Source organism: Nesoenas mayeri, assembly GCF_963082525.1.
Source record: "Nesoenas mayeri genome assembly, chromosome: 8".
NCBI lineage: Eukaryota > Metazoa > Chordata > Aves > Columbiformes > Columbidae > Nesoenas > Nesoenas mayeri.
This window is the reverse complement of record NC_137554.1, coordinates 25,555,473-25,582,425: the sequence shown is the minus strand read 5'-3', so window position 1 is coordinate 25,582,425 and position 26,953 is coordinate 25,555,473. Positions and strand designations below refer to the sequence as shown.

The 26,953-nt window shown below is 50.0% G+C and overlaps 1 protein-coding gene across 1 annotated transcript; it reads right to left on the bottom strand.

Annotated features, from left to right (window-relative positions):
- Positions 1-12,485: 12,485 nt before the first annotated feature.
- Positions 12,486-24,978, bottom strand: AK4 (adenylate kinase 4). The gene is made up of 5 exons (XM_080348912.1): positions 24,610-24,978; positions 19,068-19,187; positions 16,621-16,793; positions 15,894-16,012; positions 12,486-15,139 (listed from the first exon to the last, which is right to left on the bottom strand). Exons 1-5 carry the CDS (start codon positions 24,752-24,754, stop codon positions 15,025-15,027), a joined length of 672 nt encoding a protein of 223 aa, XP_080205038.1. The 5' UTR covers positions 24,755-24,978; the 3' UTR covers positions 12,486-15,024.
- Between the last annotated feature and the right edge of the window lie 1,975 nt (positions 24,979-26,953).

Below are 26,953 nucleotides of genomic sequence, written 5' to 3'. Positions count from 1 at the left end.
GGAAGAGACCCTCAAGGTCACCAAGTCCAACCATTAACCCACCCCTGACACTGCTCCATGTCCTTGAGAACCTCATCTCCATCTGTCCAACCCCTCCAGGGATGGTGACTCCACCACTGCCCTGGGCAGCCTGTTCCAGTGCCCGACAGCCCTTTGGGGAAGAAATTGTTCCCAACATCCAACTTCAGCCTCCCCTGGCGCAACTTGAGGCCACGCAATGCAGGTAACACAGTGCTAGGAAGGCTATGGAACCAAAGCCCTAAAGCTGAGCCTGAAGAAATTTTGGGTTGTTTCAGGCTGAGGCAGCAGCTGTAGAGCTGGGTGACTTGCAGTTCTTCCATTCTGGCTTCTTTTTCATTCCAATAATGGAAATATCAGAAGTCAATGAATCTGCTAGGTTATAAGTGAAACAATAGTGAAATGAATAAATGAGAGCAATTGTCCATTGTTCTTTGGACATAATAAAATCCTGGTGTCAGCTGAAGGATGCTTCTGTAGGTTTGGTGATCACAGTTTTACATACTTTATGATTAATGTAGAGCACTGTAAAATTCCTGCAATTTTACATTTGGTGTAAAATTTACTTTGGTCAGGTGACACAGAAAAAGTTATTTTTTTCTATTTACAAGCAGAGTCACCGTCTCCCCTCACCAGGAGTGTGGTTGGACTCTATTATCTTAAAAGGTCTTCTCCAACCAAAGTGATTCTAGATTCTCTTTCCTCCTCCTGGGCTATTATTCACACATTTTGCAAATACATCCGTCTCCCAAAAGAGGTCCTTCACATCAAAGGGTTAAGCTGCACAGCTGGTGTGAAGAGGTTCTCAAGGTAGCAATCCACATGAACATGGTTCTGTCACGCCAGTGAAAGGTGCATTCCCTGGGAATGGGCCTATGACACCGACTTATGGGCTCAGACAGCCAATTCTGTGGTCTAAAGGAGGAGAAATGGTACAGCAGTTCTGCGCCGAGCCTCCAGAACGTAAAGCGCATCTCTGGTTTGGTGTAACACCACGTCTGTCTGCAGACGAGTAACTGGGGGGCTGTCGAACTGCAGCGGGTGTCACAGGGGGTACTGGGGGACACATCAACATCCCAAGCCCCTGCAAATGCTGGTTTCAAACTGGTGGCACCGAGCTGGAGAAGTGCTACCACCGAGCACTAAGCTGTTTTTGTTTTTAGGTCGCATAAATCTGTTTTTAGCTCTTCACATGTAAACAGACTTTAGACCAACACGTAGTGTGTCCTTGGACAACTGATGAGCTGTGTCTTGCTCAACACATTTCACAGGCACAGTCTGTAGATTATCTTTTCGTTTTACATGGAACAGAGGAACTGATGGGTGCTCCAAATGAAATGACCACTGTTAAACCCTTCTAAATGGATTTCTTTTTAATTTAATGAGAAACAAAGGCAAAAAAAGAAGCCATAGCATCCAGACACAAGTGTGCCTTCAGTCTCTTACAGAAAGGACAGCAAGTACTCTGCTTAGAAAAAGAGTGTGGGTTTGTTTCTAAAGCAAAAACATCAATAAACATTTGTGTAGCAATAACCAGAACTTGAAATATTACTGCGACTCAGCTTAAATTTTCCTAAACACTCCAGGGCAGCGGTCATCTGGTGCACCCATACCTTGTAGTGTGCTATTGTTTATATAACTCCTGCAATTTTATATTACAGTGGAGACAAAGTACATCTGTGACCTAGAATTTTCTCAGAAAAATCAAAGCAGATTTACAAGCAACAATCTAAAATGAACTAACCTAACGTAAACAGTTTGCAGTGAGCAGTGGTAGCAGCTTGACCTCAAGGTTAGAAATGTGTGTTTTCTACCTCCTCATTGCTGGGTTCTTAATACATCGGTCTGTATGGAGCAATACATGGACTGCAGCGCTCGCCAGGAGGAATAGGTCCCCCACCCTCTTGGCACCCATATGCAGCAACTTAAAGAAAGAATAAAAGTGCGGGTATTTTTATGGGTTTTTTCTAGTCAACCAAGGATATAAAAATCAGAAATTTGCAGCCTGTTAGAGGGAATTTGCTGAGGAACCTGGCACAACACACCCTACGCAACCTGTCCCCCATCTTAAACTGTCACCTGTGATCTCTAACCTGCTCTGCTGCCCTGATCCATCAACTCAAGAAGCTCAGCTAACACAAAACTCCATATTCTAAACCCAGAAGTCACCTCTCTCACTGGTGAGCAGCAAGGGTCTGCCTGCATGAGGCAGCAAAAGGAAAGTCCCACTGAAAGTGTTCTCATTTCTACGTCTGCAGAGGCAGTCATACTTACGAAGAAAAAAAAATTGCTTCTCCTTGTTGAAACTGTTATTAATTCATTTCTTTACACATTTGTCCCAGAGTTTGGAGGATCGCAGTTTGCTTTCCCTCCAAGGAGTCTCAAGAGGACTGAAGCTCTAGCCTGGAGAAAGATGATTTTGCAAAACATCAGCACAGGGACCAAGTAGGGGCTGAGCAGCCTCTCCAGGGGATCTCAGGGCAGAGGACATAGGAGGAAACAGGCCACAAAATCCCATCCTTGCTTGTAATTACCATCGCTACAAACACAAAGAGATAGGATTAGGGAAGCATGTTGAGTGGGATTCAGCTGAATCTGCATTTATCCATGCCTTTTCCAGCCCTACAAGAAGTTTGTCTGAAAATAATGCATAAAGTAATATTCCCCTCTGCCCAATTCCCTCTTTAAGTTGGGCTAACAAAGGACCATGTGGTTTCTGTCGTTTCTATATGGCACTCTTTATCCTGTAGACCTCCAAAAAACCCCAAATCAAGTCATGTTAAATTGCACATGGCTTTCAAAAATGAGAGTGAAGAAAGAATGATCCAGGGCAACAGCTACTTAGGGAAAAAAAAAATCATTAACAACCTTGAAGATTTATTGAATGGTGGCCAATGATACTACAGAATATGGATGTATTACCTTTGAATGGCAAGGCTGACAGGTGCCATTAAGGCTGTGGGAGATGTTAATGATGCGTTAAGGAGGGTTGTATGCTGCTTAAGACTCAAGAGATGCAAATTCTCTCCCCATTACTGACCTTGGAAAAGTCAATTGATTTGCCAGCCTCTAACCCTGTGTCTGCTTTTCTGTGTCTGGGTTGCAGCCTCTCTTGGGTAAAGTCTCTTCTCGTAGCTGTAATCAAGCACCAGCTATATTGAGATGCAATTTCATTTTTTCTACCTTTCCTTCAACAAGGTGAACAGTTAATGTGAAATATTATACCCTTAATTCTTCACAAGCACATTTGAACTGTGAACTGTTGCAAGAATTACAAATATAGCTTGAAAATTAATTTAATATCTGGAGCAGCACCTTTAAAATTCAATAAACCAAACATTTTTTCCCAAGTTAATCCACTGAGAACCATGAACTCTCCCTGCACAAAGTGCTTCTGCAAGAAGCCCAAACCCAGGTGTATGCGCATAAGTATATGTGAAGTACCAGCTATGCTGCGTGACATCAACTGCTATCACTGCCTGAAAAAAGAATGCACATGTTGTTAAGAAAAACAAGACTTGCTCAAGCAGCTGTCATATTCCTCAAGCAGATTTCATATTTCCATTTTCATCCCGCTGCACAGGTTAGGTCCTTCTCTCTGCAGCACAAGCTACAATAATTTCTTTCCTCTTGCCCATCTCCTCATGCTTACATGCACCTTGCAGTGGGACACTGGGCCATCAAAACATGCTCTAAAGAATCAACTTTTTTGCCTTTTCCATCTTCAAAACACTCACATCCTAATGGAATACCCTAAATTCAGGAGTCTGTGAATTAAGGTTATCTTCAACGTTCCTCTAGCAAGTACTCTATAAAATGGGATCTTAAAAAACCCCAAAACAAACCAGTGCAAGCTCTTTACTTAGCTCCCTTGAAGCCTTGCCAGGAGCACCTGTGGCATTTACCCACAGTTACATTCTGGAAAACCCTTTAGCAACCCCATAACCAGCCCCATCGCACATCACCACATCATCGAGGACTTAGGCCATGCTATGAGCCACCCTGCCAGGAGAAGGAGGCTCAAACACTTGTAGAAATTGAAGCAGTTTAATAAACTTCTGACGAAAAAATAACAACCACCACCTTTTGGTGTTTGTTTGGTACCCAGACCTCCAGCACAGCCATCACATTAGGTAGGAGGGTATTGCTTGAGATTTTGACACTTAATCTAATTAGTCATCAAAAATTTGGTGTAGCACAGGTATGTCTCCTGCCCTAAAAACTAATCAGGTGTAGAACTGACAGCACTGACAACTGTGTCACCTTAGACTATTGCATTTACCTCCTGATCAAGGCTCAGTGTGGTGGGGAACAAAACCAGAGAGCTAAAACAATCCCGCCTCAGAAAAGGGTCATTTTTGTTGGTTGGTTGGCTTTGTTTTTCTTAAAAAAAAGAAAAAATACACCAATTCAGAATCATAACAGCGAACTAAAGTCATCAGGATGTTCTATGATATCACCTCTTTTGCTTCTTGTGCTAAGAGAACTAGAACCAAAATACCTCCTCCTGTCTCCCCATTAAAATAGCAATTGTAAAATCAGTCCCAGCCTTTAGAGGAGACAATAAATAAAGTTTCACATATTCAGCCAAACGATTTATCTTACAACTCATCTCTGAGGCCAGCTTAGAATAAACAGTGTCTTCTAAACAATTGTTTTCTCTAAAAAAAGCCAGAACCTCAGTCTGAGGCTGCCTTGAACTCAGATTGAGTCCTGTCATCTTACAGGACTGGCCAACCCCAAGGCAGGAGCCTTCCCACCACTCTCGCATTTTATCTTTAGGCACCAGCCTCCATTATTTGTGGAATCATAGAAACATTTTGGTTGCAAGAGATCCCCAAGATCATCGAGTCCAACCATTAACCCACCCTTGCCACTACCCCATGTCCCTGAGAACCTCATCTCCATCCGTCCAACCCTTCCAGAGGTGGTGACTCCACCACTGCCCTGGGCAGCCTGTTCCAATGCCCGACAGCCCTTTGGGGAAGAAATTGTTCCCCAGATCCAACCTCAACCTCCCCTGGTGCAACTTGAGGCCGTTTCCTCTGGTCCTGGCGCTTGTTCCTTGGGAGCAGAGCCCAACCTCCATGGTCTCCCTTCAGCTCCTCTTCTCCAGATGTTTGTCGAGCAACACCCATAATTTCAGTTCAGAGATGTTCATGGTCTTCACGCAAGCATCAGTAGAAGGAAACCCTCATTGGCAGGAAGAGATGGCAGAGAAAGCTTCGCAACCACTCCCACAAAAGTGTTCCTTTTGGTCATAGATAATAGATAATTACCCTGAGAGCATCTGAGGAGTGTGAGCAGGACAGTTTTACTATCAGAAACCTTGTCACGGCTGCACTTACCTTGCTCACCTGCCAAACCAACTGGGACACACTGCTGAGCCCACACGGCTGCTTCTCATAATTTTGTTTTCCAGTCAGTTAGGATACGACTAGCATTTGACTTTCTTATTATCTTCTTTCCCATCCTTTCCTCTCCGTGACAGTGCACACCATTAAGTGTATTGCTGTGTCTGCATATTTTTTTATTTCTTGCCTTTTAGTCTTGTTAAAGTGCTGTCAGGGATGATAACACAACTTACTCATTCCATCCCAAGACTTTGTTTCCGAGTATTTAAGGATTTGACTGGCTCCTCAGCAACGCTGAGCTGCGGAGCTGCTTGCCAAAGTCTGTTGTAGGTGCTAAAAATGTACATGCTTCACAAAGAGGGTGGAGAAACATATGGGAAAAACAAATCTATAAGGGGCCATTAAATAGGACTGTATCACTGCTTGCTCAGGAAGTCCCCAGCCTGCAAATTGTTGGGAAATTGTACAGCCATTCCTCAGGCCAAAATTGGATATTTAGGTAAAAATCAGATATTTTGCTGCCTAACTACCACTCATTCATCATTTGCCATTCATGGTGAGGTAAGTGGCTAAATACCAAGAAAAATCTGGGCATAGGCCTCCTAAAGCCTGTTTGTGAGCCTGCAAAATATGTATACGTGTAATCCCCAACAGAATGCAAGGCACGAGTTCAGAAACACACAAACATTTCCATTAGTGGCGGGAGAAGTTCTACATCCATTAACCATGACAGAGGTGGGCCCGTAGTTGCTACCAGGGGAAAACCTCTGCTTTATATTAAACCTGGCTGCTTGCAATGAGTTACAAAGCTGAATTACTCAGCTCATGCACTTAGAATGCCTAGCTGCCGCTTGCACTAGTACTTGCAGTTTAAACAATAATATGCCCAGATCTTTGCTTCTGTACAAAAAGTCCAAAGTGTAATTTTGAATTTCTTTTCAGCAGGTTATTGTTTGCATTGGAAAATGGCTGCTGGGAAAAATGAGGAGAAGAATTATACAAGCAAGTGACTCATCATTGGTGGCTTCAGGAACTGCTGCTGTGCTCAGGGTCAGACTCCAGCAGCAAATGATATAATTAAAATACTCAGGTCATTGCTCTCAGGTAGCTCGGACCAAGGACCCACCAAAACAGTGAGACTTTCCATGGAACCAGAAGGGAAATTACAGCCGGTGCTGCCAGCCCATGTCGATGGTGGTGCCCACCTCGCCGATCCGATCACTGCTTCATTTTGGGATGTATGGGATGAGGGTTTCCCTTCGGGGACTTGGCCAGGGGACAAGTATCCTCACTCCAGGCGTCAAAGTGCTGTTCTTTCTTGGATGGACATGAAAGTGAGATCCTGCTGATGAAGGGTAGGAAGATATGGGTGCCAGAAACCCAGCACATCCCCATTATATTTGTTCTACCTTCTTACAGATTTTGGTAGCATATTTTTTATCTAATACTAGTAGGAAAAATTATTTCTGTAGAGCTTTATTGTTCTGGCTGCTATATAAAACATTTTAAAATTATATCTGTCTCAGCTCACAGTATCTACTGGTCCTGCACCACACCTAACTGATGCAGTTTGGGTTCAGATTTACCACTGCTCATCATTTCCAAAATGAATATCAAGCAGACGCTACAAGGCTTCCTATGCTTTCTCCCCCTATGCTGTTTGTGATCCCCATGGTGCTCTGCAATTGTGGAAGAACAGCTTGGATGTGGTTCAAGGGGAGAGACTCAGCTGCGTTGACGAGGGAATGGCTTGTAGTGGATCATCGTGACTTCAGACGCAGGCTGTAAATTTGGTGGTACAGGAGCCAGAAGTCTGGTCCTCAGTGACATTACAGGCCCTTTATGCAGGGCTGGGTATGGATATCCTCAGCCTTCTCCTGGTGACCCATTTACACCACAAAAGGTAACAAACCCCACTAATTCATAGAATCATTTTGGATGGAAGAGACCCTCAAGATCATTGAGTCCAACCATTAACCCCCCCCTGGCACTACCCCATGTCCCAAGAACCTCATCTCTGTCTGTTCAACCCCTCCAGGGATGGTGACTCCACCACTGCCCTGGGCAGCCTGTTCCAATGCCCCACAGCCCTTTGGGGAAGAAATTGTTCCCCAGATCCAACCTCAGCCTCCTCTGGTGCAACTTGAGGCCGTTTCCTCTGGTCCTGGCGCTTGTTCCTTGGGAGCAGAGCCCGACCCCCCCTGGCTCCAAGCTCCTTTCAGGCAGTTCAGAGATCAGAAGGTCTCCTCTCAGCTCCTGTTCTCCAGCTGAACCCCCCAGGTCCCTCAGCCGCTCCCATCACACTTGTGCTCCAGCCCCTCACCAGCTCCGTTCCCTTCTCTCAACTTGCTCCATTTTCAATACCACTTAGGGCAGAAAAGAATTTATCATCATAGATGTTAACTCAGACAGTAATATTGCAGGGGCTAGTCTATACCATGTGGCTTTAAAATAATTATGCTGTGCAGCTCCCAGGCTGTGAGTCTTGCACGGATATGCTTCATTTTAAATACCTTAAAAAAATATCTGTTGGGGTGGAAAGTTAATGCCAGGAGTAAATGTGTACAGAGTCAGAGAGCCTGCCTGCATCCTGCCCCACTGTGCCATGACACAGACATCGTATCACAGGGAAACCTCTGCTAGAGAGAAAGCAAATTGCTCTTTTTGTAAAGTTTTCCATGAAAACTACTACTTGGAAAAGGAATTCAAGTGTTTGGGTCATTTTTTTCTGCTTCAAAACATGGTCCAGGGAAGGGAATAAACTTCACAAGTTTCCTGTGTGGCAGAAACCCCATTTCAGAGGATTTGGAGAAAATCCTGGCCTATGCCCCATTGTCCCTGCATGATTTTGTTCTGCACACCAAATTTCTCTCTCTCTCTGCCTCCCAGCTGTGATTCAAGAATGTAAATGATACTATTTTCCCAGCCATGATTCCACTATACTATTTCCCATTCTTATTTTTTCTGGTTACTGAAGACCAGAACTTATTCAGGAGAAAGAAATCTTGTACGTTGTTTACAGTGCCTATCAAAACAGGGTGCCAGAAATCCAGCACATCCCCATTACATACACTATTGTCATGTAAACTATCACAAGAGTTCATGAAATATTGTTTATAATTTAGTACAAATAATAAAAAGTAATATTTATAGCATTTTAATATTGATAGCTTCCCAAAGCTCCTTTATCCACTGCTGAAAAAGCATCTATAATCTGATTTTTACAGCAGATGTATATGACAGTATCTTGGTCCGGTGCAGTCACAGCTGGGATTTCCAGGCTGTGTTCTCTACAGACAGAGATTTTTCTTCTCCAAACCTCAGAACTGTGCTGACACGACCCCGCAGTGTCAGCACCGAGCCCAAATAGCCCAATTTCAATCCCCAAACCAGCGTGGCACATCTGGGTACCAACCTCTCCACCTCTACGGTCCAGCAATCCCCATTTCCATGAGGCCCCTGGGGCTGCCACCCTATTTTTGCAGCAAAGCAGGATGGATTTTAGCAAATCCTGCCCCCTCCCCCCCAAAAAAAAAATCCAGCTTTGAGGACTAGTGCAAAGCGAGGCGGCGAGTGCGGCGGGAGGCCCCGGGATTAATCCGCAGCAGGGCAAAGCCCGACGTGAGATGGATTAGTCGGGTCAGCAATTAAACGTTGGCGCTGACGCCGCCACCGGTGCGCAGGGAAAAAACCCGGCGTTCAAGGGCAAAGCGCGGTTCCTCCTTAAAGGCTGCGGCCGCTCCGAAATGCTGCATCTATCAGCGGGGAGCGTTTCTGGGACCATAAACAAGCCGGCCGTGTCACGGCTGGCTAAATATAGTGCAGCCCGGCTTGCGTTCGTGCTGCCTATGCCATTGGAATTACTTGGTGCGCTGCATTGATTTTATTTTATTTATTTATTTTTTCCTTCCTCAGGAAAGGCTATGACTAAGAGAAATCCACAGTTGAAGGGATATCAGAAGATGGAGGCCCTAGCCCAAATGCAGAAGGTGAATAAAGTCTGGAGTTTGCAGACCTGGGGGCCTATCCAAAATATTCCTCACCCTCCTTCCCCCGCTCCTCCTCCTTCTCTCCTCAGCAGTGTCCAAAAATAAGACTATAATAACCACAGCCACAAATACATCAGCAAAACATTAAATATTGCCTGATTTAAAGTTGCAGCTCTCTTGAGGTGATACCGAGGGGGATAAATATCCACCTGAAGCAGCTGCGACAGCCGCCCCATCTCTACTGTCCCCCCTCCCCGGAGCACCCCGGCTTCAGCAGGACTGAAGCCAATGCAATGATGTATGCATTTAGCTATATGTTTTTCTTTCTGGCCCGAAGTAGGGTTTTTAAAGGGAATGCAGCTCTGTGTTTGTCTCAGCATAAAAAAGCAGGGGGGGTTGAAGGTCAGCTTCGCAGGGAATGTGCTGCGAAAGGCTAGGTATCAGGAGTTTATAGCAGCATTTATATACCCACACATACACATACACCTCATTACCCTCCCTGTAGGAAGCACAGCTCATGTTCAGACATAAGCTACAATTATCATTTAAAATCACTTCATTTTTCTTCATTGAAGGTAATATGCCCAAATAGCTTTTACAGCCCTAAAATACACAAACACCAATTTTGGGGTGCAAGAAGAGATGCTTATGTTCTGCGTGGAGTTACTGAGGTCCCCAGAGCAGGAGGCAGCTCCAGGTTATTAAATGTTATATGCCCAGGTATACATTGCCAAATTCCAGCACCTTAGCTTGCCGTCAGACAGCAATATGTGCTAAACAGCCAAGAAAAGCAATTTTCAGTGCAATATCTTCCCTCAAACCTGTTATATAACGAGGCTTTAAAGCAGAATTTTTTTGCTGCAGGATCCCAGCGTGCCTTCCCGGTGATTACTCAGCACAAATTCACCATAAACAACGTCCTCGGTTTGATCGGGCACCGTCTCGCTCTTCACCCATCGCCCCCCGCTCGCGGCTCGGTGTCCCTTACCTGGTGTCTCAGATCCCCGCATCCTCCTCTCCCGGCTCCTGCAGCCCGGTCGCCCTCCCGCACGCCGGTTCGTGGCTCGTCATCCAGTGGGGATGGCAGGTCACGGGGCCAACGCCATGGGCTGGGACATGGGACGTGGGACGTGGGACGCTGCTGCCACGGAACTGCCGGCAGCTGCGGGGCCGGACGGTTATATTTGGGATTACAGACTCAGGGAAGGATGAGGATGAAGGCAGACATGTCACATCTTCTAAAATGTGGCATGGAGTGGGATCTGGAGTCTGCAGGGCTGAGCCATCAAATGCAAACCTAATGAATCTTTTTCCCTTTTTTTTTTTTTCTTCCTTATCTTTGCTTTTTGGAGTAGGTTAAATCCTTCGGGTGGACTCAGCAGGGGTGCAGTGTGTCAAAGCTTTGCAGAGCTGGAAACAGGGTCGAGACACTTCCCTGGGTACCCCAAAAGGCCAGCACTAACTGATGCTATGAACGCTATTAATTACCCCCAATCCTTATCAAAGCATAACCACAGCTGCAACGGTGTTACCAGCTATCAGTGTCGTTTCTTCTGAGCAGGCATCAGTAATTCCAGTTATCTTCCTTGGGTATCCCCCATCCCCACCATATCAGAGCATCCCAGAAGCTTTAATCCATCCACGCAGTGCAGAACCGTGTAAACGAGTGATGGGGAAACGGGGGAGTTCAAGGAACACGTCCCCGGAGATGCAAGAGGATAAGTTAAAATAACCACGCTGTAAATAAGCAGCGTGGAGCACTGAAAGCAAATAAAGAATAACATACTACAAGCTTTACTTGAAGGGATTGATATTGCACAGTATATATATATATAATATAAAGGTGGGCATTTTAATTCTTTTGGTGCTGTTTTGAAATTCAGAATATCGAGCAGCCCCGCAGGGACATGCTGCCTTGTGGCTGCCGGGGCAGTTTGTTCATGTTCCCGGCTGTGCCAGCTTTGGGTGCATGTCCCCTGCAGCTGGGGGACCCCAGTTTGGGGTGACCACGGGTACCTCAGCATGTGGTCAGGCTGCAGGGACAGGGACACTGACCCTTGTGCCACCCCGGCTCCCCTGACGGCACCCGGGGGAAGCCAAGGCTTTGGTCTCAGCTTGATTTTGGCAGTCCTCATGGATTCCGCTGCCTTTTGATCTCCAAACTTTTGTTTTTAGACTGAGTTCATTTTTCCAGCTTACGCAGCTCTTTTTCCTCCTCATATTAATATTTATCTGCCGTTGCACCCTCCGATGGAGCTGCACGTAGACAATACAGCCCTTGTCTGTCCCTGGATTGCTGGGACCCCGAACTCCAGCATCACCCGCAATCCCCCTCAACGGAGTCAGCTCCCTTGCCCATGGATGTGACCCTCGGCCGTGTCTCTGCTTCTCACCTCCTGGGCAGACATTTTGCTGCTTATCACTCTTTTTTTGCTTCTCCTAATAATTTCTGAGTCTCTGCTTACTCCAAACAGGGCCCTGAGCTGCTTTTTGGGAATTAAAGAAAAAAGCAAAAAATTAATGGATCTACAATCTGGTGGTGACGAGCAGAGGCACTTCAGTTCATGGTTTTTCATTCTCTTCACCAAAATACGTGTGAGGGATCCCACGGGGTGTAGGCAATAGCCAGAGTCTTGCTGTGCCTCATGCTCGCCATTAATTTTATTGAGAGAAATTCAATAGGAAAATAAAAACCACTTTACATGCAACAAGGAGAGGAGGGCAGGAGCCCCTGGCTTCATCTGTACAGTCAGAACTGGCTTTTTAACAGATATTTTGGATTGTATCTAATAAAGGAGTTGGCTGTAAGACAGGACCCAAACAGCAGTATTGTACCCAAGCCAAGCCCAAAACCTGGGGGACCCCCTTTACGGAGGGATTTTTTCTCATGTTCAAGTGGGAATGCTCTGCCTCCTTTTCTACCCCACTTCTCCTCCTCCTAGGCTCCTACAAAGAAACCCAGGTCAGAAATAACCACAGCCTCATGCAGAGCCCTGTTTCGAGCAGCAATGGGGTATAATTCACACAGACACTGCCAACACAGGGATAAGCAAGAGAAAAAAGATTTATTTACATCATTTGAGCAGTAACACAGCTGCAGCGATTCACCGGGAAGAAACTCCAGGAAAAAAAGCTCAACATGACACGGCAGGGATGCCCCGTGCGCGGAGGACCCTCCTCCCATCACACAGTATCTCGGGTCGGTACAAAATTGCTGTCGCTTTACAAAAGGTGTGAGATTCACAGTAAAATACCAAAGGGGAGCGCGGCGGGGAGGAACGGCAAGGGACATGTATCGCTCTGAGAGCTCATCCCTGCCGGTATTTGGTCTATGAAAATGCACCGTATGACAACTCTTGTAGAAAAATCGATCCCGAGGGCTCGACGCATGCACAGTCACGGGATTTCTACATCTATGATGGAGCTCAAAGCCTTTAAAACAAGTGCTTGGGCAGCTCTCCTGGGGCAAAGGCATCTGCATGCCCTGACCTGCCGCTGGGCGCTGCTTGGGGCAAACCGCTCCACAGGAGGCGTTTTGCAGGAGGGAAGGATGAGACACAAGAATCAGGCGAGGGAAAGCAGGGAGCAGCCTCCCTGCCCGGCACTCGGCCCCAGCAGAACCACCCGCCGCAGTCAGGCTGCTTGTATAGCCTAAAAAACACCCCCCACCATTTCCTCTCCTCCTGCCCAACACTATTAGGAAGAAAACAGCACCCACATTTTGGCTATTTCTAGACTTGTATTTAAAAATGGCCCAGACCTTCATCTGAGGGTTATGAGAAAAATTGAAAAATCTTTCTTAAATAGGACTTTGTTGCAGGGTGGAAGATTTGCGTCGTCCTATCCTGGGAGCTCCGGGGGGATGGAAAGATCCACAGGGACAGTGGTGAAACCTGATGTTCTCCCTGTTCCCACATGAGAAATTCCCATCTGAGTGAGACGCAGAGCATCCTCTGCAGCATCGCTGTCACGGGCTGCAGGCAGGCAGCGAGCAGGCAGAACATGGGCAGAGATCCCGCTTGGCAGATGCCCGATGACTTCTGGCTCTTTTTAGGAGAGCACCAGGGCAAAGCTGCCTCTGACCAAGAGAGCAAAGATCCTTGGAGAGCAGGAGGACACAGGGGGCTCAGCGGGGATAACAGACTCCCAGGGATGTGCTGAAGTTTTGCACACCCCAAAAAAGCCAGTTGGCTCCCCCTCCCCTGCTGCAGGGCCGCTCTCCAAGCAAAAATAAAAACCAGTGACATTTCAGCAACAGAAACCTGCCCAGGCTGCTCTAATGAATCAAAGGGGTGTAGGGGAGCAACAGGTTTCCTGCCTCCCCACCGAGCCGCCCCGGCAGACGGCAGCAGGCTCTGCCAATGCCAGCAGCTTCCTGCAGAGTTCCCAAAAGTTGATGTGAAAATTCAGCACTTTATTTTTGTTAAACCTTTAAAAATTCACATCTTGCCTTTTCTTTTTTTTTTCCTTAAATATATATTCTATAAAATAAGGCAACTCGAGGAGATGAAAAGAACATCCCCATTGCTTAAGTCCTGCATCTTGCCACCAAAGAGGTTTGCGGCACTTCCAGTTGAGAGCAGCTGCTCCACCCAGCTGCAAAGCTCCTGTGAGGAGGAGCAGCACACTCAGGTGATGCTGTAAATCTGGGGGAAATGCCTGGATATGGCCCTCGGCAGCCCCTGCACATGTTCTGGGGAAGGGAAGGCTCTTGTCTCTCTGAGGGTTCATGGGGAGGGAGCTGCATCTGTTGGGGATGCTGCAGTGGGTACCGCTTGGAGAACATCCCATATCCAGGGGACCTCAGGGACAAAGGCAGCACAGAAGATGGAACAACTTGTTTTCTCCCCAAAACTGAAGCACACATTAATCTTTGGGAGAAACTCTAATCTGTATCTTGTGGTATTAAAAGCTATAAACAAGGTAACCCCAAAAGAGTGCAACTCCTCCCCAGCACAGATCCTGCTGAGTGTCACAGCATCTCATGAAAACTAGACAGTACAGCAACTTTTTATAACAGAGGTTTCATATCTCTCTATGGAAAAAGCACAACTGTGGGTTTTACCTCCAATGTTTTCCTTCTTTTGTGTGTATTAATGCTGGAAATGTGATATTCACATTTCTGAGCTTCATAGTGTAAATGTTTTCCATGTTGCTCACCAATTCCCACTGGGCTAAGTCTTGCTTTTTAAAGCCTCATTTCTGTGAGAAATAAATTTAATAGAAAATAATTTATATTTTAAAAACCAACAACATAGAGTACTCTGCGGGAAACGGTCCTGTGGAGCAACGGGATGGCACATTACAGGCTCAGAGACTGGGGTGGGTACAGGGGTGGCAGGGACATCAGGTCAAGCTGAGTAAGCCCAGTACAATCATTGCCCAGGTTTGCATCACTGATCTGTGTGTACTTGGACCATAGGCAAGAATTCTTTATAGCCTCAAAAGAGGAAAAAACATCCTTATTCTAGCAGACGACCTTATCAGCAAAGATCTTTTCACGCTGATACCGGTTATTACCATGTAAACACCAATGTCACCCAGTTCACCCAGGGAAGGGACTTTAGATACCGCACGATCACCTAATCTGAGCACAGCCCCAGCACAGCACAGGGAAACCCAATCCATGATGGAATTAACTCTTGGTCCTTGTCACAAGGTGTTTAGTTCTCATCGTCCGAGAGAACAGGAGGGATCTTGCTTGAAAGCAGCGTGTAGACGTACGGCCAGATCTTGTTCGTCTCTGTCCCTGAGAAGGAGTGAAGGATGCCCCTGCTCCTGGGGGAGAGATGGGGTAGAAGTCAGTGCCAGCCCCTTCTGGGGACAGGGGTCATGGGCAGGGGACAGCCCAGCCAGGCTGGAAGCACACCAAAGGCTTTTTTGGGTGAGAAAAGCAGGATAAAGGGGATGAGCAGCAGCTGCCCCCATCCGCAGCATTCGCTGGGAGGAGCCCAACACATGGATGAACCAAACCCAGATAACCACGAAAAATCTCACTACCCAGGAGAACAGCTCACCCCCGTCACCCTAAAGACTGCTTGCTTTCTAAAGCACTTCATAGATGTAAATCAGCAGGATTTATTCTTGTGCTTAAGTGAGCAGGAAAATAAGGCCCCTAATTCTGCCCCCACCCCATGACAGGCATCTTGGAGCTTCTCCATCTCTTGTGCTGGAGTTTGGTAGCACTGACGGGCAGCACCTCTGTAAATAAAACAAAATAGGTTTTCTACCGTGCACAGTGGAGCCAGGGCGGCAAAGGGATTTGCACCACCTACTGCAGCCAAAAAATCTCTCCCATCACCAGCACCAGCAAAACCCTTTGTGGAGCCCAGCAAGACAAATAGGAGCTGGGAATGTCTTTGCATTGGCTTCCTCCCTCCAAACAGGCTTGGCTGCAATGAAGGGCTGCACTTTGTGCTGCTGAGTGGGGGCCGTGCCAGAGCCCCCCAGGCTGTCAGGACCAGCCAGTGGAAACAGCACTTGTGCCTGTAATTATGGGCACATAGTGGTTTATTCGCATGGTTCAACTCACTTGTATAACTCTATTACTGGCTTTGCAGCGTCTTTGTATTTTCGGAGCCTGGCAGCGACAGCCTCGGGTTTGTCGTCCTCACGCTGGACCAGCGGCTCGCCCGTCAGGTCATCAACGCCCTGTGGGATGGCAAATACCATCACAGGGATGCGGCCACCACCCCCAGCACCCACCACTGCCAAATGCCCCATCCTGCTCCACATCTATCGATCATCCTGATCCATATCTCTTCTCCCAAGTAAAAAGTGATAGAACAAGAGGAAACGGCCTCAAGTTGTGCCAGGGGAGGTTGAGGTTGGATCCTGGGAACAATTTCTTTCCCAAAGGGCTGTCGTGCATTGGAACAGGCTGCCCAGGGCAGTGGTGGAGTCACCATCCCTGGAGGGGCTGAACAGACGCAGAGATGAGGTTCTTGGGGACATGGGGTAGTGCCAGGGGTGGGTTAATGGTTGGACTTGGTGACCTTGAGGGTCTTTCCCAAACCAAAATGATTCTATGACCATCCTAAGTGTTTAACATAAACCCCATCTTTCCTAATGACATTTTGCACAGCTACTTCAGGCTGTCTCCCAAGAGAAAAGCCCTCTGGGTGCTCAGCGCTTGCTGCCTGGGATTTCTTCCCCAATGCTTTTTTGTGGTGTCAGCTCACACAGAGAAAAGCTTCTCTGATCTTTTCCTTTTGTGCATCGTCCCCAGCTGCCACCACCGCGATGCCACGGGCTCTTACCTGGACCTGGGGTGGGTTGAAGTCCATGTTGTACACCCTCCCGCTGCCCGGGTGGATCCAGCGGGCGCTCAGACGATCCTTCAACGTCTCGAAGGGGATGTTCAAACTGATCACCAGGTCCAGCTCGCAGATCCTGTCCAGCGCCTCGGCTTGTCCCAGTGTCCGTGGGAAACCTGTGCAGGTACCGCAATAGCAAGGGGCTGTCAGGAGAGGCAGGAAAGTGGTGGTGATGGAGCCAAAACCACCCACTCCGCAGCCCTGGAGCTGCAAAACCACCACGACTTCTTGCTATAGCACCAGCAGCGTGAAAGACAGGGATCCACCATATGGCTGCAATAAAAAATAGCTCCTACAGCCCCAACTCCTGAAATACAACACATGGGTTGTTGTGGATTCGTGTGTTCCTGCAAAGTTGTGTCCGGTGCAGGGCTGGTGTCCCTGCACAGGGGCTGGAGGCAATGACAAAATGGGGATAAATGCTGGAATTACACAGCAGTCTGAAGGAAACAGAACGCTGTGCACAGATGAATGACACACCTCTGGTTTACAGGGAGAACACCAAGGATGCTGCGATAAAATGATTTGTACAGCCACCACCAGCTCTCTGAAACCACCATCCTCCAAAGGCACCAGGCGATGCCTTTAGTTTGGAAAAATCAGCGAGGGGTTGGGAGCATCTGCTCTGCTGCTGGACCACAACCAGGGCTGACTCTGAGCTGGTCGCCTCTCCAGCTTTCTCTGCTGACAACACCCTTCTCCCATTTTTGTAACCTGTTTTTCACCTCCATAAAGCCCTCTGAGACTTTTCCCAAGCAGAACACTATCAGCAAAGAGCCTGTCAGGATACCAGCCCAATACATTTAGTCTGTCTTACCAAGCAAAGCCAGTCTGTTATTTAAGTTATCAAATTGAAACAAATATGGTCCTCATCACAATACTGCTGGAGTGGAGGTCTGACTGCAGCCACCACTCATGCCACCAGATTAATTCCCCCAAAAAATAAGGAGGAGGAAGGTGACAGTGCAGGGCTGCCAGCATCGCTGCCACCTGCATTCCGATTCTAGCTTTGGGGGCAGCCCGTTCCTCAAATATCTTGGTATAAGCAAAAGTCAGCACATGAAGCAGGTGGTTCCCAAAATCCTCGTTCCCAGCCCACGGCCAGAATTATTTCACTCTTGTGGCACGACCAGATGCAAAACTGTGATGCAACAGGAGCTGGCCAAGGGTCACACCATGATAAATCAACATCTTGAGCTGCAAGAACACGAATCTGAGCGTGTGGGTGCAAACCCCCATCGATGCACTGAAACACCAGAGTTTTTAATACAACAAAATTTGTACTTGTTTAGGCAGTGCTTGTTGCTGTAATATATTAATCATTATGTTTCCTGATTAAGCGGCATTGTAGTAAGAATAATGAAATTTTAACAGTGAGGATTCATGGGCATCTTCAAGGCAGCCTGAACCTACAGGGCTTGAGGTACCTGACATCCACCCTGTGAGCCCAGTGAGGTAACACTGCTGGACCCTTTGGTGCCAACACTGCCAGATCCTTGGTGCCCACTGGGATGAGAAGAGCTTGGCTGGACCCCAAGCCCCAGCACAAGCCACCCCTCCTCTGGGGACACTCAAGGCCCTATGGAGAAGAAACCTGGCTCTACCATCCTCCAGTCCATGGCACTAGACCATGAACTTATATTAGTTGTAAACTATTGTGTATTTTCCCTGTGAGGACCCCGAGAGCTCTCCAAAAGCCCAAATCTGTTATCAATCAACTGGCTCAGTCTTATCTTCATATTCGCTGACTCTTTCAAAGAGCTGCAGCAGGTTGGCAAGGGATGGCCACTCATCCCCATGTGTCACACTTGCCTGTGCCCAACACTGCACGTAAACACAACCTGCTGAGCCCTATCCCATCCCCAAAACCAAGCCCCAAAGTGATTTCTAGAGCCACCATCAACACTTGCCAGGTCCCAGGCCTCCAGCAGCAATGTCCCAGGGCTGCTGGCAGCCGTGTCACCACCAAGGGCTGCAGGAGCTCCTGCCCGCCCTCCGCTGCTCCTCTCACCACTCACCTTCCTGGTTTGCTCTCAGCGTCCTCTCCACCCGCACCTCTGGCGGCTTTGGGGCTCTACAGAGCGAGGTGGTGAGAGGGTTTTCTTGGCTGGCCTCCAGCCCCACTCTGCTCACTGGCTTTGCTGTACAGAACACCCATCTCCTTGCCCTGCCTTTGCCTTTCGCTTTCCTGGACACGTGCCAAGGGGGAAGAAATATCCGCAAGCAGAAATCTCTGCCAGCAGGTCGGCTCCTGCCTCTGCCCCCACAGCCAGCAAAGGCACCTTCTGGTTTTTCTCTCTCCTGGTGCTGCCAAACCATTAGCAGCAAAATAATGTTTTAAAAGGGGCTGGGATTTTCCCATCCAGAGGGGATGCCAGCAGCGCACTCACCGTCAAGCAGCCAGTGCTGGTCCCGCCGCTTCTCCAGCTCTGTCATCATCACACGCGTGATGACGTGGTCTGGCACCAGAAGGCCTCGCTCGATGTACTGCTTTGCCAAGACACCAACTTCTGTTCAAGAGAAGAAAAAAAAAAAAAAAGAGCATGACATTTCTGCTTCAAAAATATCGCTCCCCCTCAAATTCTGCCCATTCTCCCAAATTGCTCCTCCAGGAGGTTTTTGGCAGCATCCCTCTGCTTGTATCTGCTGCTTCTGATAGCCAGGGGCCACATGGTCCTTTTGGTGCTGTAGAAATGGAAAAGCCCGAAACACCCAAGAGCAGGAACCCGGCTGTGCCAACCGGACACGCACACCATGTGCCATGCACAGAGCCTCTTTGGTTTTGGACATGGCACCGGTGCAGTTACAGGTGACTCTAGCATGGATATCAAATGTCACAGACACTGAACCAGGTGCAAGGGATGCTGCCAACATCCACACAGATACAGGATGCCAATAATCCCTGTTCCCATACACACTGAGCCACAGTGGCAAATTCTGGTGCCTCACAGGAGGTTTCCAGTAAAGCCATGAAGACAACTGATGCACTTAAGCAATCCTTGCAGATCTGGCAGCATTGGCTCATAGGCACAAAGCTTCCATGTACAGCCATCATCAGGAGAAGCTGGTGTCATCGTTTATAAACTATATGAAGGGGTGCAAATTCACCATTTCACACGCAAAACGTGGCAGTAAACAGGCATTGCCAGCGAGCTCATGCAAAACCCAAACCTCCAAGCATTTGTTAAATCGTTGCTGAAAGCAGAAGACAGCTTCCTACCCAAAGAGCTTTAAGACTTCAGAGGCTCAAATCAAGATACTCTCAGATAATACAACTATTTCCAAGATCAAACCCTTGAGAACATACTTGCAGTGTCACTGCAAGGTAAATACCTCGCGTCGCTCAGCTGGAGCCGACAGCATGGTAGGAGAAGCCAGTGGTGGTTTCTGCACAGGTACCACTGTGTGTGGATCCACCTTCATGGCACCACCCAGGCAGCTGCTGCCAGCAGTCAAAGTTGTAAGGGTTAATTCTGCTTATATTTTTATTGCAGCTGGGATAAAACAGATATTACTTCAAGGAGAGATGCAATAAATTCAGTTGCTTCTTCCATTACTGTTTGCCTGAAATTTTCTTTTAGCCACTCAAAGACACAAAGAAACTGTTTGGAAAATGCAAATATTCTTTGCCATGATGAGTGACAAGCCCTGATCCTGCCACTAGAAGAGGTCTGGCCTCTTTCCTCTTGGACCAGGACCCCAACAACACCTCTTCTGCTCTCTTCCCACAGCACCTGAAATAGGATTTGTCACCAGAAACGAACAATTTCGCGATCAGTTTCTGGTGAGGACAGCACATTTCAGCCCTCCGAAAGTACGAGTCCTCTCTCAAAAATGCTACAGGATCTTGCATTTAGGGGCAGGCTCTGGTTTTCCAGCTTGCAGCGAGATGTCAAAGCGGGCAGGCACGTGCACCTGCCCACAGGCTGAATTCCTGAGCTGCAGGAGGGGTGTTTTTGCAAGATGTACAGTTCCTAGAGAGAGTTCATCTGGTCTAATGGAGGAATCTGATACAGCCTGCATGGCACATGGGGCCGGGGTGTGCTCAGGAAACCTCGCAGGCTCCTGAAATGATTTGCAGAGGACGGCAGGCTGGGGCTGCTGGCCAAGCCACATTCCCCGCTTGGAAACCTGTCCCCAAAACGGGGCTGGCAGCAGGTGCCAAGTCACCGGTGTGGGGCTGAGTCACTGCGGGGACAGGAACTGTGTCCCCCTCCCTCTGCTCCATAAAGGCATTTCAGCTCACCCCGCTGGGCAGCTCTTTGCTGGGAGCTGTGGTGGCTGCCAAGCACCGAGAGCAGAAAATACCTGTTTTTAACAACACGTTTTTTGTTGCTGCCCGTACGTCGCCAGTGCTGCTGGCAGCTCTCCTGCTTGGGGAAGCAAAGGACGTGGGGATGGCGATAATACGTGACGCCTTATGCAACCAGCATGGAGACCTGCTAAAGCATAAATATTATTGCATCCGCCTACATTTTTTTAATATTTATTCATATGGCATGCAGATTGCCCCAGGGTTGCAGGGAAGGTGCTGGCTGGCAGGGCAGAGCTGCTCCTGGGGCAAAGCCTGCTGGCTGTGGGGGCTGGAGCTGCACAGAAGGTCCTGCTGCCATCCCGACGAGAGCTGGGCATCCGAGGGACCGGCTGCTGCTCGGCAGGGCTGCTGGAGCCAGGCCTGGTGCTGCAAACCAAAAATACACCGAGCTGCGGTTGTGAAATCTGGAAATACAAACTGTAGGTTGAGCTGAGGCCCAGGGTTCTGCAGCGCAGAATGACAGAATGGTCGGGGTTGGAGGAACCTCTGGAGATCCCCCAGTCCAACCCCTGCTAAAGCAGGTTCACCCAGAGCAGATCACACAGGGTCGGTCCAGAGGGGTTTGAATGTCTCCAGAGAAGGAGACTCCACACCTGCTCTGGGCAGCCTGGTCCAGGCTCTGGCACCTCCCAGCAAAGAAGTTTCTCTTCATGTTCAGATGGACTCTCCTGTGTTTCAGTCTGTGCCCGCTGCCCCTCACCCTGGCATTGGGCAAGACTGAACAGAGTCTGGTCCGTCCTCTTGACTCCCAGGTAGTGACAGGACAAGAGAAAAAGGCCTCAAGTTGCGCCAGGGGAGAGTTAGATTGGATATTAGGAAAAATTACTTCCCAGAAAGGGCTGTCGGGCATTGGAACAGGCTGCCCACGGCAGTGGTGGAGTCCCATTTATCTAATGAGCGCGGGTTTAATCAACCCTTCAAGGCACGGGACTTCAGACTCTCTGTGGCTTCCCCGGATGAGACCCTGACCTGCAGGCATCACCCTTATCACAGCAACACCACGGACATCTCCCACCCACCAAGGCCACGAGTAACAAACCAGCTACCCAGGACAAGGAAGGATGGGCTGGAGAGGCTGTTCCCAAACACGGAGCTCGGCCTCCAGACCCTGGACTTTCTGCCTCACGGCAAAACATGACTTTTTTTGTTTAGGCTACAGCAACACAATCTGGAGTTAACGGAGAGGTGGAGGTTAACAGGGCACCGACCACATGTGCACCAGCGCAGTTAAACTGCAACAACCCTGACTAGCTGAGGCCAGATGTCACCCCGGTTTTGGGACCCTGAGACCTCTTTCCCGATGCAGATACTGCATCCAAGGCTGTCGCTCCCACCCCATTCCTGCTGGTAGGACATCACTTTGGGAAGCCGGAGCCTGATGTGGCCCCAAATTCTGACCCTCAGCCAAAGCAACAGGGAAAATAAATTAAGTTGTATTGCAAATTAACTACTGAGTCCTGCTAAGACCCTGGGATGCTGCCAACGCCAGAGACAACCAGCTGGGTACCGGGGCAAGTACTGGCCAGAGAAAGTGCTCACCACACTCCAGCACCCCTGCCTGGCACCAAAAGCAGTTTCTAAGTTTTTCCAAGATCTGAAAAAGGCCCTTTCTTACAGCAGAACAGCTACTCACTAAGCAGAACACTAATTAACAGACAGATGTCCGGTGGCGGATGTACTCAGAGGGTCGCTGTAGCGAGACTTCAAACAACCCAGCAGCAGCCGGGTGTTCAGCTGCTTCGCTCGGATTACTCTATAAACGCTGGACGTACGGGTCCCTTTGGGACAAGGATTCTGTAATGCAGCTTTTAATATTGAAGGGTGCCAGCTCCCCTAAAATGCAAAGGCAGCGGTGCAGATGATAAACGCAGGAGGAGACTCTTACTTGCACCTGGTCTCCCCCGGAGCTGGCACACCGCAGCGCTGTCATGTTATAGCTTGCCCAAAGCAAAAAGGAAAAAAAAGAAAGAAAAAGCAAATAGCTGCAGCTTACTGAGAGCTGTAACCAGAGGCTGAGTCAAAGGTGGGACCAGAATTTCATGCCAGATGTACCAAACTAAGGCTGATTTACTTCTGAGTAATTCTACCCACGTTTCTCAGTGTTGTTTCCTTTGGGAAAATGAATTTAGCCGATGTGCTCTGGGAAACACCTTCAGCTAACTCTGTTTACAGCCCCTTCTTTCTTCTCCAGTGTCCCCAGAGAAGTTCTACAGCAGGAGTATGAACCAAAATATGATATTCAGGAAAGACACTCATTTAGAGCTTGATCATGCAAGCTCCCGGGTGGCCACACAGTCTCACCATGCTGCCCCGCTCCCACATGCTGCACCTCTGCTCCCTTTTCACCCAGGTCTTTTGTCACTCAGCCAAAGCAGTCATCGGAATTTTCCTAAATTTGAGCCTCCCTCCAAAGGAAATATTATTGTCCTTCTTATTTATAAAAGGAAATCTGGATATTTTTAAACTAGTGACCAGTGCAGGGACGTACGCAATGCCCCTCGCAGAGCACACAGCTCTCCAAAACTTTTATCTCCCTCCCCTTTTTTTTCCCTCCTCTTTTTGTTACATCTCTAAAAAGGGAAATTGCTTCTGGGTTTTCTTGGCTTGTTTTGTATCAATGCCGTTTTACCGTTCTGCCCAGTGAGTCAGCTTCCCCTCTGGGTTGGTCTTTCACACGTTAGCAGAGGAGTTGCTGGAAAAAGAAATAACACTGGGATTGCCTAATGGCAGCTGCGGAGGGACCTGAACGCAAGCCGGGGTGCAGGACACCCGCTCCCAAGCCTCCTTGGGGCCAGGGAGCATCTCAGCAGCTGCACGGGATGCAAATACAGCAAAGACCATTCAATCTCCCAAGGGCTTTGGACCTGGATGTTGAACACTGGACGGGCAGAAGCAAAGAGCTGCTGCAACCCCTAAAGAGCTGAGTCTCGGGGGGGGTGACCTGCGCAGGGTGGGTGCTGCACCCACCTCCCTACTTTCTGGAAGAGAATTTCATAAGGAGCAGGGGACATGCACTGGCACCCCATAGAACCCCACGGGCTGTGCTGCAGAGGCTGGCACGGCACATCACAGCACCCAAGCTCAGCACCCCATGACCCGCAGCAATTTTCCCAGCGGGGTTTTCCCCCATGGACGAACGCACGTTCTCCAATCCATCCCTCCCACCGTGGGTGTCGCGCAGGCACAGCACGCACCAGCATTTCAGCCATCTGCCATTCACTGCTTCGCAGTTTTCACCCCGTTCCTGTACAACCACCTAAAGCAGGATGAAGTTATTAATAACACACGACCTGCGCCCATGGATGCTGTCTTTAACCATCGGTGCCCGAGCAGGTGGGTTATTTGTACCGTACCCACTTGACACTGCGATGAAACTACTAAACACATTGTGGCATCGGACCCGCTTTTACCAGGCAGCTCCGTGAGCCCAGGCTGGAGGGAGGGCAAGAGATAAACCCATGGAAATAAAACAACCTGTGGCACCCATCCCATCCCATCCCCATCTCCATCTCCATCCCATCCCCATCGCCGCCCCGTCGAAGATGCCCGGGGCTGGAGACCCCCCCCGCCCGCGGTCCTCGCCGTCCCCCACGATGGGGCAGCCCCCGGGCACTCACCGCCGCCGCCGCGGAGGTTCTCCCGCAAGAACTGGCCGCTGGAAAGATGCTGGAGCCCGAAACTGCGGGCGATCCTCTCGCACACCGTCCCCTTGCCCGAGCCAGGGGGTCCCAGCACCACCGCCCGCAGCAGCTTAGAGGCCATGACCGGCAGCCGGAGCCCGGTCCGGGGCTCTGAGGGGCAGGACAACACGCCAACCCGCCCCGACCCCCCCGCCGCCCGCCGAGCCGCCGCCGCGGTCCGTACACATCAGCAGGGCGAGGAGGGGGGGGGCACCGGCAGGCAGCGCCGCCCGCCCCCTCGGGCCGCGGCACCCTGGGACTTGTAGTCCCGCAGCCCGACGGGGCCCCCGCCGCACGGGGCGACTCTGCCCGGCCCCCGGGGTCGCCGACGGGGGAGGGGACGCGGCGGGGGGGCCCGGAGGCCGGGCTGAGGGTCGTACAGAAAGAGCCGGAGGTACCGGCAGCACTTTGGGCGGCCGGTGCACGTCCCGCACGGCCACCACGCTGGGTGCGAGGGGGGTGTGGTGAACCCAAGCGCCCATAGCTGTGCTCGCACAGAGTCCGGGAGCTCACAGGGGGCTGCGGCCGCAGCTGCGAGCACAGAAGCAGGGAACACAGAGGCAGGGAACGCACAGGCTGCAAAGGCACCGTGTGCAGACGCAGTCTGGAGACGTGCAGCTTGGAAACAGCCAGCCTGCTAACGCACAAATGCAGTCTGAGAAATGCTGTGCGAAAGCAGTCTGAAAAGAATGCACAACCTGTAAATGCACAGCGCGCAAATGCCTTCTGTTAAGTGCACAACCTGTAAATGCACAGCGCGCAAATGCCTTCTGTTAAGTGCACAACCTGTAAGTGCACAGCGTGCAAGAAGACGCACAATCTGCAAATATACGGCGTGCAAATGCAGTCTGAAAAAAACTCGCACAACTCATTAATGCACAACGTGCAAATGCAGTCTGGAAAATGCACCACCTGTACATACACAGCGTGCAAAAACCACCGCCGAGCTGTCAGTGCGCCGCGTGCAAACGCAGTGTGCACACGCACAGCCTGCCATCTTCACGGGCGGCTCGACGCTGGTGGCGGCAGGACCGGGAACACCGCCGTGTGAGTGCACGCGTGACCCCGCGCCACCAACGAGACCCCTCCCGGGACTCCCCGCGGGCTGCAGCCCCACGGGTGCGTGCGCGCCCGCTGCCGTGCAAGAGCGCGATTCCACCCGTGCGTGCGTCCCCGAGCGCCCACGCCCGCGTCCCCGCGGCGCGTCCCCGTGTGCGTGTCCCCCCGCCCCCGGAAGCGCCCGTCACATGGCCGCGCGGCGCTGCCATAAACACGGCAAGATGGCGGCCCTCACGCCGCCCGCCCGTGCTGCGTCATGTCGCCCCCGGCCCCTCCGGCCGCCGCGCCCGCAGGTGGGTCCAGTCCGGTCCGGCCCGGCCCCTCGCCGCCCGCCGGCGGGAGGAGGGGGGAGCGCGGAGCCGCGGGGCGGGCGGGCGGGCGGCGGGGCCGGGGCGCGGCGCTCCCCCGTTGCGCACTATTATTTTCCGGGCGGTGTGGAGGCGGGCGGGGCCCGGCGGGGGGAGCGGGGCCCTTCCCCGGGTGGCTCCATCCTTGAGGGGGGCGGGCAGGCTCTGAGCGGACCGTTGGCCGGCGGTGGCTCCTGGCGCGCCCGCCCCCGGGCTCAGGTAACGAACCGCGGGGGAAAGTAGGGAGGGAGCAGCAGTGGGGCCGGGGGCCCGTCCCCCCTCACACACCCGCTCTGTCCCCATATCGCACCCGTGTAATTGCTCATCGCGCTGTTGGATCCTCATAACTTGCTGTTTGTTTTCTTTCCTCTCTAGGTTTTTTGTTTATACCGCACTAACCGAGATGGAGATCAGGTTTGCTCCCTGTGCGCCCCGCCAGGTTTCTCCATAGACAGGGAGTGGGGCTGGAAAGATCTTGTGCTGTGCTTAGGGATGGGCTGTGGGCAGGGCACAGCGGGGATCCCGGCCGTGCGATGCTAAAGGAGCCACGGTTCGTAGGAAACCAAGTGAAAAATATGTAGAATCACCAGCCCCAAAGGGGCAGGAGGTGGAAGAGGAGTTTAAAAACCAGCCAGACACATGTAAAAGGCTTCTAAATGCAAGAACTGGCAGCAAGCGTTGGAAACTAGGGCTTTTAAAAAGTGTATGGAAATCGGCAATACCTTAGTAATACCATGAGCAAAAAACGTGTGTTATACTGCAAAACAAATGTGGGTTTTGCCTAAAAAGGGGGTTCTTCAGATGATAATAGGGAGCCCACTTCGTCTTTTTGCATCATTGTATCTTTAGTCTGACTGAAGCAAAGCAAAAATCGG

Bases quoted from the DNA above. Each gene is read 5' to 3' on its own strand.
- AK4 (XM_080348912.1), bottom strand. From the start codon at position 24,754: ATGGCCTCTAAGCTGCTGCGGGCGGTGGTGCTGGGACCCCCTGGCTCG. The intron at 19,188-24,609 runs GTGAGTGCCCGG...TCTCTTGAACAG, and splicing joins GAACCTCCGCGGCGGCGGCG to AAGTTGGTGTCTTGGCAAAG. The intron at 16,013-16,620 runs GTAAGAGCCCGT...GCCATCCCACAG, and splicing joins TCAACCCACCCCAGGTCCAG to GGCGTTGATGACCTGACGGG.